At 40.6% G+C, this 13342-nt stretch overlaps 1 protein-coding gene across 1 annotated transcript in view; it reads left to right on the forward strand.

The window, feature by feature from the left end:
* The window catches only part of asz1 (ankyrin repeat, SAM and basic leucine zipper domain containing 1), a 27983-nt gene that overhangs the window by 9279 nt on the left and 5362 nt on the right, over nucleotides 1-13342 (forward strand). Inside the window, exons 5-12 of the mRNA XM_035665062.1 lie at nucleotides 4552-4663; nucleotides 4791-4925; nucleotides 5170-5288; nucleotides 7196-7268; nucleotides 7803-7859; nucleotides 8471-8583; nucleotides 11192-11297; nucleotides 11698-11811. Of these exons, the coding sequence (XP_035520955.1) occupies nucleotides 4552-4663; nucleotides 4791-4925; nucleotides 5170-5288; nucleotides 7196-7268; nucleotides 7803-7859; nucleotides 8471-8583; nucleotides 11192-11297; nucleotides 11698-11811 (829 nt within the window). The remainder of the gene's footprint in view (nucleotides 1-4551; nucleotides 4664-4790; nucleotides 4926-5169; nucleotides 5289-7195; nucleotides 7269-7802; nucleotides 7860-8470; nucleotides 8584-11191; nucleotides 11298-11697; nucleotides 11812-13342) is intronic.

The raw sequence follows: 13342 nt of genomic DNA on the forward strand, positions 1-13342 counted from the left end.
GAGATGCTTTGACCCAGTCGTCTAACCATCATAATTTGGCTCTTGTTAAAGTTGCTGAAATCCTCACGCTGCCCAACGCTGCTTCTAACACATCAACTTGAGGAAAAAATGTTCACCTGCTGCCTAATATATCCCTTGGGCGATTCGCCTAGGTACATACATAATAATTATTTTATTTCTTTTTCTTTCTTTTTTTTACTTTGTCCCTTATCTTCCCCCTAAGGCCCCCCTGACATGTGCTGGCAGTCCCCAAGGGCCCCTATGCCCCCATTTAGATAGACACTGACCTAACTATTTTGTATTTTGAATTTATTTCACTATATAAATTAGTACCTGTGACAGAGGAAGTTTGGCCTCCATCAGCCATTGCAGCCAGTGGTTATAAAACCTGGTTCCTGTCCTGGTGAGGAACATGAAAAATTCCATGTCGTGGAAAAGAATGAAGGGAGGTCATTCTTGAAGTTCTTTTACTGTTACCATGTGTGGATTTTTGCCGTGTCAAAGGGAGGATTCAGCCCCCAGTGGCTTTCTTGTTTAGCTTTACCTAATCCCCTGCCACTCTGTCACTGCCAGTATGCCATTACATGCACGACACACACCGCCTGAAAGCCCCTGATGACACACATGGACACGCTGTAGCGTTAGGAAATTGATTGGTTCCTTCCCAGACAAAATATTTGAAGCAAGGTAACAAGACACAGGAGGATGCAGATGAGGAGAGGTGGTGAGGAGGAGGGGCCAACACCCTCTAACATCCAGAGCAAAAGAAGAATATGAGGTTCATGTGGGTGCAGAGGATAAACCTCCTCCGCCTCCTCATCGCCTCTTACGTCTGAATATCAAACCAATGATTAACACCAGCTGCTCGTCCCTCCGTCATAGTGTAAACAAGCATTGTCTGTCGTCTCTCAAAGTCCTGCAGGACCGCGATGTGGGGTCCATTGCCTCCATGTGTCCCTCTTTTTTCACCTCATTGTACTGATCTGTGTTGACCATAGTTGTGGCTGGAACATATTTCTCCGCGATGCACATACAGTAGATGAATGTGCAAGGGGGTCGTTCTGGGGGGCTTGCATCTCTTTTATACTTGTGCAGATTTTGATACATTTACATCTTTCTTCTCAGCTTCAAACAGGATCTGGATCAACCAGTCAGCTTACTGGATGCACGTGTTGCTGAGATTTGGAAGTTGTGTTCTGTTGTCCGCTCCTGCAAGTCTCTGCAACCTGCGGTTACTCGTAATACTCTTCTCTGCTGAGGACTGCAGAGATATTCACAGAAGCAAAATTCCATATTAGACTTCCATAACCTTCTGCTTTAAAACGTCAAAAAGGCCCATTAATCCAGCTGATACGGCAGCTGTGCCTGTTCTGTCTCTTTACCGCCAGCAAAATATAAAATGTGTCAGTTTTTTGTCTTTCTCCAAAAAGTAATGGAAACATTGAGTCAGGACCTGTACTGATATGGACACACACAGCTGTAGACGTAGACTTGGAATCTGACCTAATTTCACAAAAAGTAGGACTTGAGACTTGACTTGGACTAGAGTGGTGTGAGACTTTCTGAACAGTGTAAAAGTGCATAACCACACAGTTTGCAGGGCCAGTGTTAAGAAAGAAAAATGTGCTAACGCTGCATCTTTTGAATGGTCTGCATTCAGATGTATAAAAGACTTGCTCTTGACTTTCAGTATGCTTATGAAGACTTGTGACTTGGCTTGGATTTACTATAGTCCTACTAGATAGTATGGGCAACCACATCCATCCACAAAATAACCACTGTGCAGAATGATCAGGTAAAATAAGATAAGATGGACTTTATTGATCCCACACCGGGGAAAGTTGCTTGTTATCACCCTAGGTATATTATTAATAGGACCATGATAGTTGTAGACAAGTTGTCACTGCACAAGACAAAAATAAGATCATCAGCAGCATGAAACCAGCCAGTAACATGCTGTGTATGCATAGTTTGCTCATTGGTATTATTTTGTCAGACAAGACATCATCTTTTCACACTTTAGGATTCACTTTGCGGAAGCCATTTTTAGATGTAGTGTGTTTACCTTGTTACTGTGAGTCAGGTGTTTCTGGAAGTTATTCATCTCGCTGTCCAGATGCCAGGAAAGATGTTTACTCTGAACTGTATGCATATCGATTAGCTGTCTGTCTCAGTCTGAAGGACACACACACAGAAAACACACTGAAGCAGTATATGATTGACCATGGGACCTGTCTCACATCACGCTTGGGAAAATACTTCTAGCACAGCACAGGGAAGCATAATTAATGGCACTAGCTATCCCGTTCGCCTGGATGAGTCAAAGAGGAATTGGCTGATTGGTGGGGGCGTAGAAGAATATGAGTAAAGATATTGTCATAGACGTCACAGGCATTTGTTTGAGTTCACATAGAACATTAACTTTTGATTTCTTGGAATTTGTTAATGGCTAATGTTGCTGTCCGTACTGCTGGATGTTTCACACCTGTTAGACAAACATCACCTCTGTCTAGGAGCAATTTCAGTTCAAGTTAATGTATTGGTACAAAATTAAATACTTATTAAAGTAATAAAAAATAGAGGTGACAATGCAAAAAAGGCACCACTATGAATGGTATTTATGGTTGGTCTGTTTGACGATATATACTTTCAACCATGTTTTATTGGGGGTTAAAGTCACTGGATTAGTTCTTATCTTATCTACATGCTTTTGAAATGAATTTCTAGAAAACGTACTATATCATGATGATATTACGAATACTCTGATAGTATATGTAATCTGTATCTCCAACTCCAAATAGCAATTATGAAAACCTAAAAGATCATTCTTGATTTGCCTTCTTCACAGTCTATTTTCCTTGCTGTCTCACATATAAATCAAAATCCAAAATTTTCTAGACTTAATTTGCCTTTTTTAGTCTTGAAATATTGATGCAAATAAACCTTTTTACTGAGACAGAAAGCATTAACTTGGATGTAGTGGCTGTTCCAGTGTGAGTACACGTAAAAAAAGACCTGTCAAACAGTTTAAGAATGATAATGCATTCCCATCCTGTGTTTTGTTGGGCTATTCCTTTGTATTCATGTGAATTATGGATTGTCTTTTTAAATGCCTCCTCCTTCCCTCTTGCTGTGTTGCTCTCTCACACATACACACACAACCAGTTTCCTATAAACGTATTGAACGTAGCGAAGTGATGAATAGCCTCTGGACTTTCCCACCCCTCCTGGATGAATGTATTTTTCTCACCTGGTGTGTTTGTGTCAGAGGTGATAAGATACAGAAGCGCTGTAGTTATTTATATACAGTCCTTGTTCTGATTGAAGCAAACACAGAGGAACGACTGTTAGTATGAAGGTCAAAGTTGTTAAAACCAGGTATTCTCTCCAGGTCATTTAACAACTGTTGGCTGTTGAAGGACATGTTTAATGTGTGTGTTTGTGTGTGCTTACATGATGCTCTGTCTGTAACCACTACAATAGATTACCTTGCACTTGTTTTATTGTTTGTTTAAAGGAAAACTCCAGTGAAAATCTAATGATCAAATACTCACACAGAGTCACGGCAGAAAAACCAATATGTCCATAGAAACTTTAATAGATAGAAACGACTCATACATCATAATCCACCTCTCCACCATTGATCCATGTGTGCATTGCATTCCAAACAATTGTTTTGCATGTAAATAGCTAAATATGCAATGAATGTTTGAGAAGTTTCTTTAGATGTTTTCTGTTGGTTTCTTGCTGTGCTTTAGATCTCTATATGAATCCAGTTGTAACTGCTATGAATCAGGCTGTCTACTAGGACTGCAAATAAAGATCATTTTTATTATAAAATATCTAAAAATGCCCACAATTCCCTTAAACTCAAGGTAAAGTCATCAGATTGCTACTTTTGTTCAGTCCAAAGGCCAAAGACAAATAGTTGATGATTACTTTTCTGTTGATCCACAACTTGATTGATTAACTAGTAATTGCAGCTTTACTTAAAAAGCAACTAACCTTTTTAGAGCAACATGTCAATCCTGCATGTGATATTAGTTTCTCAAAACATATTCCTTTAACAGACAAATCTATAGTTGAATATGTGAGTGCATTAGGTTTGGACCAGACTTGGTTGCAGTTGTGATTCTTTGTATTGTGGCCTGTTACAGCTGAAATGGTGAATGAATATTGTCTGAGTACAATGAGTTTGTATACTAGTGGTGTCAAAGTAAATTTGTACCTATAATCTGGTGTCTGCTGCCCCCTGGTGGTTTCTCTGTACCTTCATCATTACTCTTGTTTAGTCATGTCCCCATTTCCTTTCATCACTTCTACAATATCCTCATCTCACCATTTATCTCTTAATTTTACCTTTCTATTATTTTCTTTTAAATATTTTTCCTTTTGCTCTTTCTACTCTGGTTTCCTCGTGGCCCTGTACTCTTTCCACTTCTCCTTCCCCCGCCTCTTCACTCTGGTCCTTTCTTTTGCTCATTAACTTCTTCTCCATTCCTGTTGTTAACTTTCATCTCTTCTCTGCTTTCTTGTCACCTGTCCTTTCAGGTCTCAAACAACCTGCCTAATGCTGGCAGCAAGGGACGGCTACTGTAAACTCATCAACCTGCTGGTCTCCCATGGGGCAGAAATCAATGTCCAAGATAGCAATGGGTGCACGGTGTGTCAAACGTTTTTTGTTTTTTTGTATGGCAGGTCCCTTCAGTCGGAATGTTTTTATACATTTGAATTTATTTATGATAATTAATAAATTAATAATCATACTAAGTGTTAATATTTTCTGTCAGGCTTTGTCTGTAGCCGTGCAGTATGGCAGAGAGGAGGCGGTGCTAAAGCTCCTTCAGCTGGGAGCAGATAAAACCATACGGACCAACGCTGGCAAGAGCCCCGCTGACCTGGCTGTGATATTCAAACGCACACAGGTACCTGAAGTCTGAGGTCTAGTTATCCCATGGAATTAGGTCAGTAAAGCTGAATAAAAGTAATGAACAATGAGTATTTTACTTTATTTTAGTAAAAAAAAAAAAACATTGTCATTTATAGTATTTTTGCATTACACAAACCTTAGCCCATAGTAAGTACTACTTAGTGAAGTACTTGTGTTGTGCTGGACTGCCAAATACATTTTCCCCAGTCTCTCAGTATCCTTTCTGTGTCTGTTCACAGATAACTAGGATTCTGGCCTCTTCATCCTATGTCTCTACTGTCGAGGCCTTCAGCTCCATGGAGGAGACCCTCTCAAAGTTCTTGAAGACTAACTCTGAACCACCACCTTCCAAGGAAAGGTAAGACGACCTGAGACTTGCACTGTGCCTTCAGAGCTTGGGCATGTTTGACATAGAATGTGTTAACATGCTTACCACTATCCTGCTCCACTACTACTCTTTTATTTATGAATTATATAGGGCTGTACGAGCACCACAGACCGATGCATCTACGTGGGGGTGGGATGGGTTTCTGCTGCTTCATGCTCCTATACATGTCAGGTCTCACGTTTGACCTAAAAGACTCATTCTTTAGTTTTTTTTTATTATTATCTATGTAATGAAAACATCAATTTTCCTGTCATAGTTCAGCTATAAAATCCTAGTGCCATGGATGCCATGCGAAAATCCATGGATCATCTCTCCTGCCAGGTTCGGTCAGCTTCTGAGGATGTTGTACCAGCGTTTGGTTCAAAAGTACTTTTGCTGACTTCGCTAGCATTCAACACCAGAGCTAAGAGCGTTGAAGCAACCCTCCTGTTCCCATCACAGCTACTTCTGTAGTTGCGACAAGACTTGGTTTGTAAAGGTTTAAAGCCTGGCGTGCTGTTGTTCTGCTTCACTAAGTGTAGAGTGAGGCAGCCAAAAAAGTCCAGTGATGTGACTGACACAATGCGATTCAACCCAGGGGATTCTTAACGGATGATTTGAAGATGTCTGATGTGTATTTATTGGGCTGATCATATTTAGTAAGGTGTGTATAATATACTTTTAATAAAATACATGTATAATACAATCATTATTTTATTATGTGGTAATAAGTCATTTTTTTGTTTTATTTTTTTCTGTTCTTGTGTGATTCTTTTACCTGGATGAATATTACTGTTCATCTGAATCCAGACTGAGCCTGCTGTTGTGATACTGGTCATTCAGTAAAGCCAGTTAATTGAAACCAGGTAGCCCAAAGATTGGTAGACTAAGTTGAACTTTCTTTCTGATAGAGACCCAAGATAGTAATTTAATTTATTTAAATCATTTCAATACTATCTAAGAGAGGAAAGTGTATCAGTACCGCTGTGACTAACACAGTGGTTGTTCTGGGCTGCTCTCCAAGTGACAGCACGTACCCAGAACTAAACCGTTTCTCCATAAATAAGGGTCACAGTTCTTCTGAAGATTATACTGAGTAAATTCTAACGCATCAGTGAATTCATACAGTTCTGCTTTACACCCATCTGCTTCTCTGTTCTCAAAGCAGTATCTCATCAGTCACTGCAGCCTGTGTGCTTGTCTCCCCCTATAGGATTTTTCTGTGAACCAGTGCCTGTCCAGCAGGTGTTGTTGAACCATTGTTCAACCAGACATAAACAATAATAAACCTCTTGCACGAGTGTTTAGTCCCTTCAGGCACAGCTGAGCAATTATCATTAGCCAAAAACATTGTATTCTAGCATGTCTGGCACCAGGAGTTAGTGCCTGTAAACATTTTAACTGTCTCTCTCTCATGTCAGGTACATAGATGTTAAAAGTTAACTCACACATTTTACATTTTTTGAGCGGCGTGAGAAGACACGCTCATTTGTAAAGCTTGTCATGTCAACAGTCAAACTGAGGCTGTGTTTACACTACGGTTAGTCTGATGTGCGTGAACTCAATGACACTCGATCATCTTGCAAAAGAGATGTTTCCTTCTGGCCAATCATTTCTACAGGGATGTCAAAGGTTTAATTCAGGAACTTTAGAGCTGGAGGGGGTGTAGTTCATTGCTCAAGGACACTTCAATAGGCTAGACTTTTGCTGCTGTGAGATCTTAAAACAAGCCCTTTTCAGTATGCTGCTTTTGAACTAATTAGCATTTTCACAAACATGCTCTACTGAGGAAGTCTCTGTTCAAACAGATTTAGTCCTACCTGGTTCTTGCTTGGGTTACTAATGTGAAATAAGTCAGTTGTCCTTAAGTGTCAAGGTGAACTCTCTGCCCTCCTCAGTGTAACCAAGCTTGATGATCTTGAGCTCCTCCTACACGGCCTCGATCTTGGCTACCTCACTGACATCATGACTGTAAGTACCAATTGCATGCTTCAATGTGTTTCTCTCTCAAATAGTTAATGTTGGCATGCACAGCCCCTTTCTCTAGTGTGAGAGATTTCTATCCTCTTATCTCACTGATGCCAAGATAGCGAGTAGAGATAGCATGCTGTTACACACAGTACAATACAGTATTAGATCTATGGGTGAGATAAAGTGATCCCAAATGTGTTGAGCACAGCTGCATTATTAACAGAATGACAACATGCTTGGGAACATGTCATGAGATGACTAGTTTACATATTTTACTTAGTGCTTCATAATGGATGTAGTGTACTGGATTGTCTTGGCCCGAATTAAAATGAAAAGGGTCAGCTCAAATTTTAGGCCCTATCTGATTTATGGGACTGGGTTTTATGGGTGCAGGTAGCTTGTTGTCATCATATGGCAAAGCCTCATGCAGGTACATCTGTTTCAGGTGGTGGAGTCTGTAAAAGTTTTGATTTGGTAAATGCTGAGTGACGTTTTCTCTTTCTTGCTCTCTTTTTCGCATACACACGTCCACAGGAAAATGACATCACCTGGAGCTACCTGTTGACCATGGAGAAGGAAGACCTGGAGAAGGTAGAAGATGACTGTAACATCTGTTTGTCTGTCAGCTCTCTGCTCACTGCCAGCCTTCAGGGTGACCCAGAAAGAGACGAGGGTGGCCGCTGATGTCACTGCTGTTGAAGGGCACAAGTTCAGTAGAAAGAAGGTGGTAAAAGATTAAACTGATACCCTGAGTCGGCGGTGTATCCTAGCATAATTATTTCAATATAATTAGCTATATTTCTGTAAACATGGATAGGCCTCAAATCGGTCAAAAGAGGTAAATAAATGTCAAATTTGTGTATTTAGTGCCCTTAATCTGTTCCACATTTCACATTTTTGGCCATTATTACAAAGACATTTATAATAACTGATAGAACTGCAGTCCAGACGTTTTTCAGACATGAAACATATTTTCTGGTGAATTATACCAATCATTTTTTATTTGATATGGTGATGCAGTAATAAAAATGCCTTGGGTTTTATTTCAAATTCAATAAAGCATGATATAGTTTCAGAGAATTTCTGGAGCACACTTCAGATGAATAATCATCAAACAATCTCACAGTTTGATGTTTTTTCTAAACATATAACAAGGAAAGAGATTTTAATCAACAACAAACACCCATTTTCCTATTTGTCAGGTTGGTATCACAGACCCGGTGGACCAGGAGAAGGTACTGACTGCTGTGCGGCAGATGCATCTGGACAAAGTGGACCTAGAAACAATCGACCAACTGGGGGCCGCAGGCAGTGGGTAGGGTACCTCATCTTAGTTCCCAGTAGGTCTGTGGCAATCAACACATGTATTCAACTTTCAGGAGTCTCTTAGAGTGTTGAAGGGAAAACTGGGAGTTAGTTTGACCATTATTTTTCAGGAAGGCAGTATTATGAGATTAGAATGACTAATAATCTGATCAGAGGCTACATTCTCTGCACTTTAACTTCCCTATCTATAGTACAGTCCAAATATTACAAAAATCATTGTGGTGTCTGACAGAAACTTGTCAAAAGGTGTTTAAGAATACTTACAGTATTTGAAAATCTTTGTTTGTTTTAGTATATGTGAAATGTCCGATAAGCTGTCAGTTGCAAAAAAAGTTTTCCACAAACACTTCCACTGCACAAAGCCAGAAACAAAGTTGACTGTAGTAGCAAAAATGTTAAACACTTGTCAGCCACACACCTTAAACCCTCCCCCACATCCAGCCCTCCTCCATCTCCTCGTAATGCTCCATCTGTCCTCCCCCAGTGGAAGTCGTCCATCAGCCCCATGAGCATCTCTCTGTCCTAGCCCCATATCCTCCTCCCCCCATCTCCGTAGCCGAGCCCTGAGCCAGACCCTAATGGTTTAAGCGGAGCTGTAATGATTTGTAAGGTGAGAGGCGATGGGAGGTTGCAATGAGAAAAAGGAGAGCCAGCGGCAGGGGCCAAACAGAGCCATCGCACTGCACCCCATCACTTCATGAATCCTCAGCAGAACTGGACTCCAACGACTGTACCCGCCCTCGCCTGCCGGATGAGAGACAGTCCAATAGAGAGAGGGGAAGGTTAATGAGAGGGATGGAGAGCTTGATCAGGGCCAGACCTCCTTAAGAGCTCCTTCAGGATCCTTATGTCACACAAAAAATGAAAATAGTAGAAAATTGGTCTTAAAATCTTTTCGTTGACATGTCAAGGATGTGGAAAGAAAGTTATGCCTGGTGTAATTGTATTTGACTTTAATGTACTGAAATACTGTGACATGCAGAAACTGAAACATTCATGTTTTTCCACACATGCAGCAATTCAGGTTCAGTCACCTCAAGGCAGTGCAGCTAGTGGTAGGGCCTGTACCTGTGGAGCCTGAGCAGATTAGGCCTAAAGCACTAACATTGGGCCGCTGCATGTTCCTGAATCTCATGGCAGGTTGGAGGCTTCATTCTAGTGGCCCGTGTCCGAAGCCTCGATTTCTGAGGCAGCTGCTTGAAATTCTCTGTCCATAAAGTCATTGGGGCCTATTAGAGCCCGCTGATGAGGCTAAAGCTAAAGACATAGCCTCTTTGGGCTTGGTTATCCAAAGAGACTTCTGAATCAACAGTTGCAAGGCACTTGGGTACTGCTGGAAAAGGGCGGGTATGCCCAATTTATTTTCCATGGATAAATAAATGTTTATCATCAAGTGGCACATATGCATCTTTTATCAGCATTCCCACATAACGTCCTTTCCATCCACAATACCCTTCAATGATCTTCCTACTGGGGGCCCATCATCACTCTCTTCTCCCTAGATAAACTAACAGCTGGGAGAAGGGAGGTGAAGGTGCAGCACAGGCTGACTGACAGTGTTTATTCGCCCCTGTGACAGAGTGTGAGGAGGGCCGGGGCGGCTGGCTGCCCAGTCCCCTCACCAAGGGAAATGCACCATTAAGATAAGAGCTATCAATATCCCACAGGACCAGGGGATGGGAAGATAGGGACAGAGAGGTTGATGGATATAAATAACTAATCATTTAAGGTAGATGTTTTCAGGGAGGAATGACAGCATGAGTTAGCGTGGGGAGGAGGTGGGGAGGAGGCTTGACCACCTGCTCAGTTTTCTATAGAGTTTGGAGAGGTGGACTCCAGGAAAATGCATTGAGAATGTTAACACAAAGTTTGGTCCAAACTATCAATCTGTCTGCCCTTTCATTGCTGGGCATCTTTGGAAGGCCTTGCCTTGCCTTTGTATTTCATGTGGACATCTCCTTAGGGCTCACTTTTTAAGAAGGTAAACCTACTGACCTCAGCTTTGAAGCTCCAACAGCATTATCTGTATGCCTAAAAAAGCAGATGAGCAATGTAACACATTTATATGCCTCATTACCCTTATTCACTTAGATTAGTGTACTTTGCACTGGGCAATTGAAATTGTAATCTCACATTTGAAAAACTGGAATTACTGAATTATAGTTGCCTTTACAAAACTTCAGTGGTGCAACTAATGATTATATTCATTGTCAATTGATCTGTGGATTCTTTTTATGATTGAGTGTTTTGTTGTTGAGTATAAATGTTAGGAAATTGTGACAGATATAAATCGCAAGTTCCAAGAGCACAGGTGACCCTTCAAATTATTTGTTTTGTTTGAGCCATCAGTCTAAACCCCATAGATATTTTGTCTACTATTATATAAAACACAAAAAGATTTATGATTTTTTGTTGTTGATCAGCTTAAAAAAATACACTGAGCACTACAAACACCATGGGTGTACAGTATGCAACAATAAATAAAAATGAGGTGTGCAAATATTTTCTTTAAAAGATACATACTGTATAAATATATATCAATTTATTTGTTTTTGTATGTTTCAATCAGATCTTCATAAGTTGCTTATGTTTTGCAGGACTGAGGAGCTGCGTGACTTCCTGATAAGTGTAAGGCAGCAGTGCTGCTTCCTGACGGAGTCGCTTCAGGGTGTCATTAGTCGTTTCCCCCACAAAGCCTCTCAGGTACATGTCGTCTATAGTGGTGCACTCCTAGGCCAAATGTGTTAAAATGTAAATCCTCATTGTGAATTATAGAAAATGTATTTTTCCATGGTGGAGCTTATTGTAAAGGCATATTAATGCAATATAGCTAAAGTGTCAGGGGTATGACATGTAAAGTAGGAATCGTTTTTGAAGTTGGTAAACCAGTAAATTCCAAAAAAGCACAATAGTGCTTTAATAGTGCTGCTAAAAGGAACTGCACTGTCCAGTGTCCCCTCCTGTCCTGGTATGAGGCCAGGTGCCTTTATGAGAGCATTCACTGTCAACTGTCCTTTTATGAAAGCATTGCTCTGTATATCTCACCTGCCAGCTAGATTTATAAAGTAGAACTTGGTCTCTGTCTCTCTGGTCCTCCATGTAGCTGGTATTCTCAGTGGACCCAAAGAAGGAGGCCCAGGCCGTCTGCAACCAGCTGGTGGTCCAAACAAAAGACCTGCAGAAGGAAGTCGCCTGCCTCCGCAATCTGCTATACCAGGTCAACATGCACGCGTACATACATTGCTGAGCCCGTACGTCTGCTTCATTTCTCAGTTTTAATGATACCTGTAATCTTATTTTACCTAATACATTGCTGAAATTATCATAAAAAGCACAAACCACATCACACCACCAATGTTTGTGTTTTTCAGGCGCTGCAAGAAATATAAGCCCACCAGTGTTACACTTTACAATCCGTATTTATTTTCCGAGCTTTGCAGTGATTGATTAGATTAAACAGCAGGCTTCTACACAACCCACCACACACAATGCCACAGTCTGTACTGCAGACTTCTCATGCAGAGAGAAATGGATTTCTGACCTCACATTTGGTGATGAAAAAGTTGGGCACGATATTTTACAGCTGTTTTGTCATCATAATTACCTCTGCCAAGGAGGTTAGGTTTTTGGTGCTGGTTTTTGTTTGCTTGTCTGTCATTAGGATTACCGAAAAACTACAAGCCCGATTTTCATGAAACTTGGTAGAAGGGTGCAGTATGGGCCAACAAAGAGCCTGTTAAATTTTGGAGCGAATACATATAATGGGGCGGATACACACTAGTTAACATTGCAAGATGATATATGGCAAAATTACCTGAATTTGTCGCGCACCTGCAAACCTGTTGTAGTTAAGTTGTCAATAATGACACCAGTGGCCGTAAAGTGAACTACATCCTGTTGCTGGCGCTCGCACTCCGTACACAGTCTGTAGGCCCGAGCGAACACCCTCCTGGGCATCAGCTTGAAGGTGCATACACAAGACTGAATGCTGGAGAATAAATTACTATCAAATTTATGTTATGTTTATGTTATATGCAATAGAGTTGTGTGAAAATAGAATAACAATATGTTGGATCATATTATGCTCTCATTTATATTGTTTACTACAAATCACACTCCGGAGTTCATATGAGGAAAATATGCGCTGTGAAGGAGTTGACGAGGCAGGGATGCAATGCAAAACTAAAGCTTACTCACAAACTGCTTTAATCTGCTCACATTGCTTTCTCTTTATGCCATACACACGGCTTCCCCCGTCCGCCTCTGTCTGTTTTTCTCTTTGTGTGTCTCCAGCAGTTTGTTTAATAAAGTCGCCCATGGATTTCTCACTGCAATTCCGTTTTCAAAAATGTATGGAGGAGGGTTATTGGTAATGATTCTGTCGAAACGATTGGAAGTAAACCAATATGGTACTGAATGGTTTACCTTGACTGTGTGAAATATTCACTGTCTTCACAAACCAGATAACGTTTTTCTCTCTCTCTGTTTCTCTGCAAAATGCTTAAATGGCTCGTTGGATGTTAAAATACCTGGGTGGCTTTTCAAATTATATTGTTATTAGGATATGAAATGACCTATATTGAGATATGAGAATTTGGTCATATTGCACAACCCTAATCCGCAATGTTCCAGTATTTTATTTGGACCATTTATTCTAGCTACTTACTAGCTTGCCATTTACAAATCGCCCCACTACTCAACGAAATCAGAAATAAGTCATTTTAAAATAAATATGAATATAGAAATAC

Source organism: Morone saxatilis, unplaced genomic scaffold (genome assembly GCF_004916995.1).
Source record: "Morone saxatilis isolate NCDOM2014 unplaced genomic scaffold, NCSU_SB_2.0 Contig2, whole genome shotgun sequence".
Taxonomy (NCBI): domain Eukaryota; kingdom Metazoa; phylum Chordata; class Actinopteri; family Moronidae; genus Morone; species Morone saxatilis.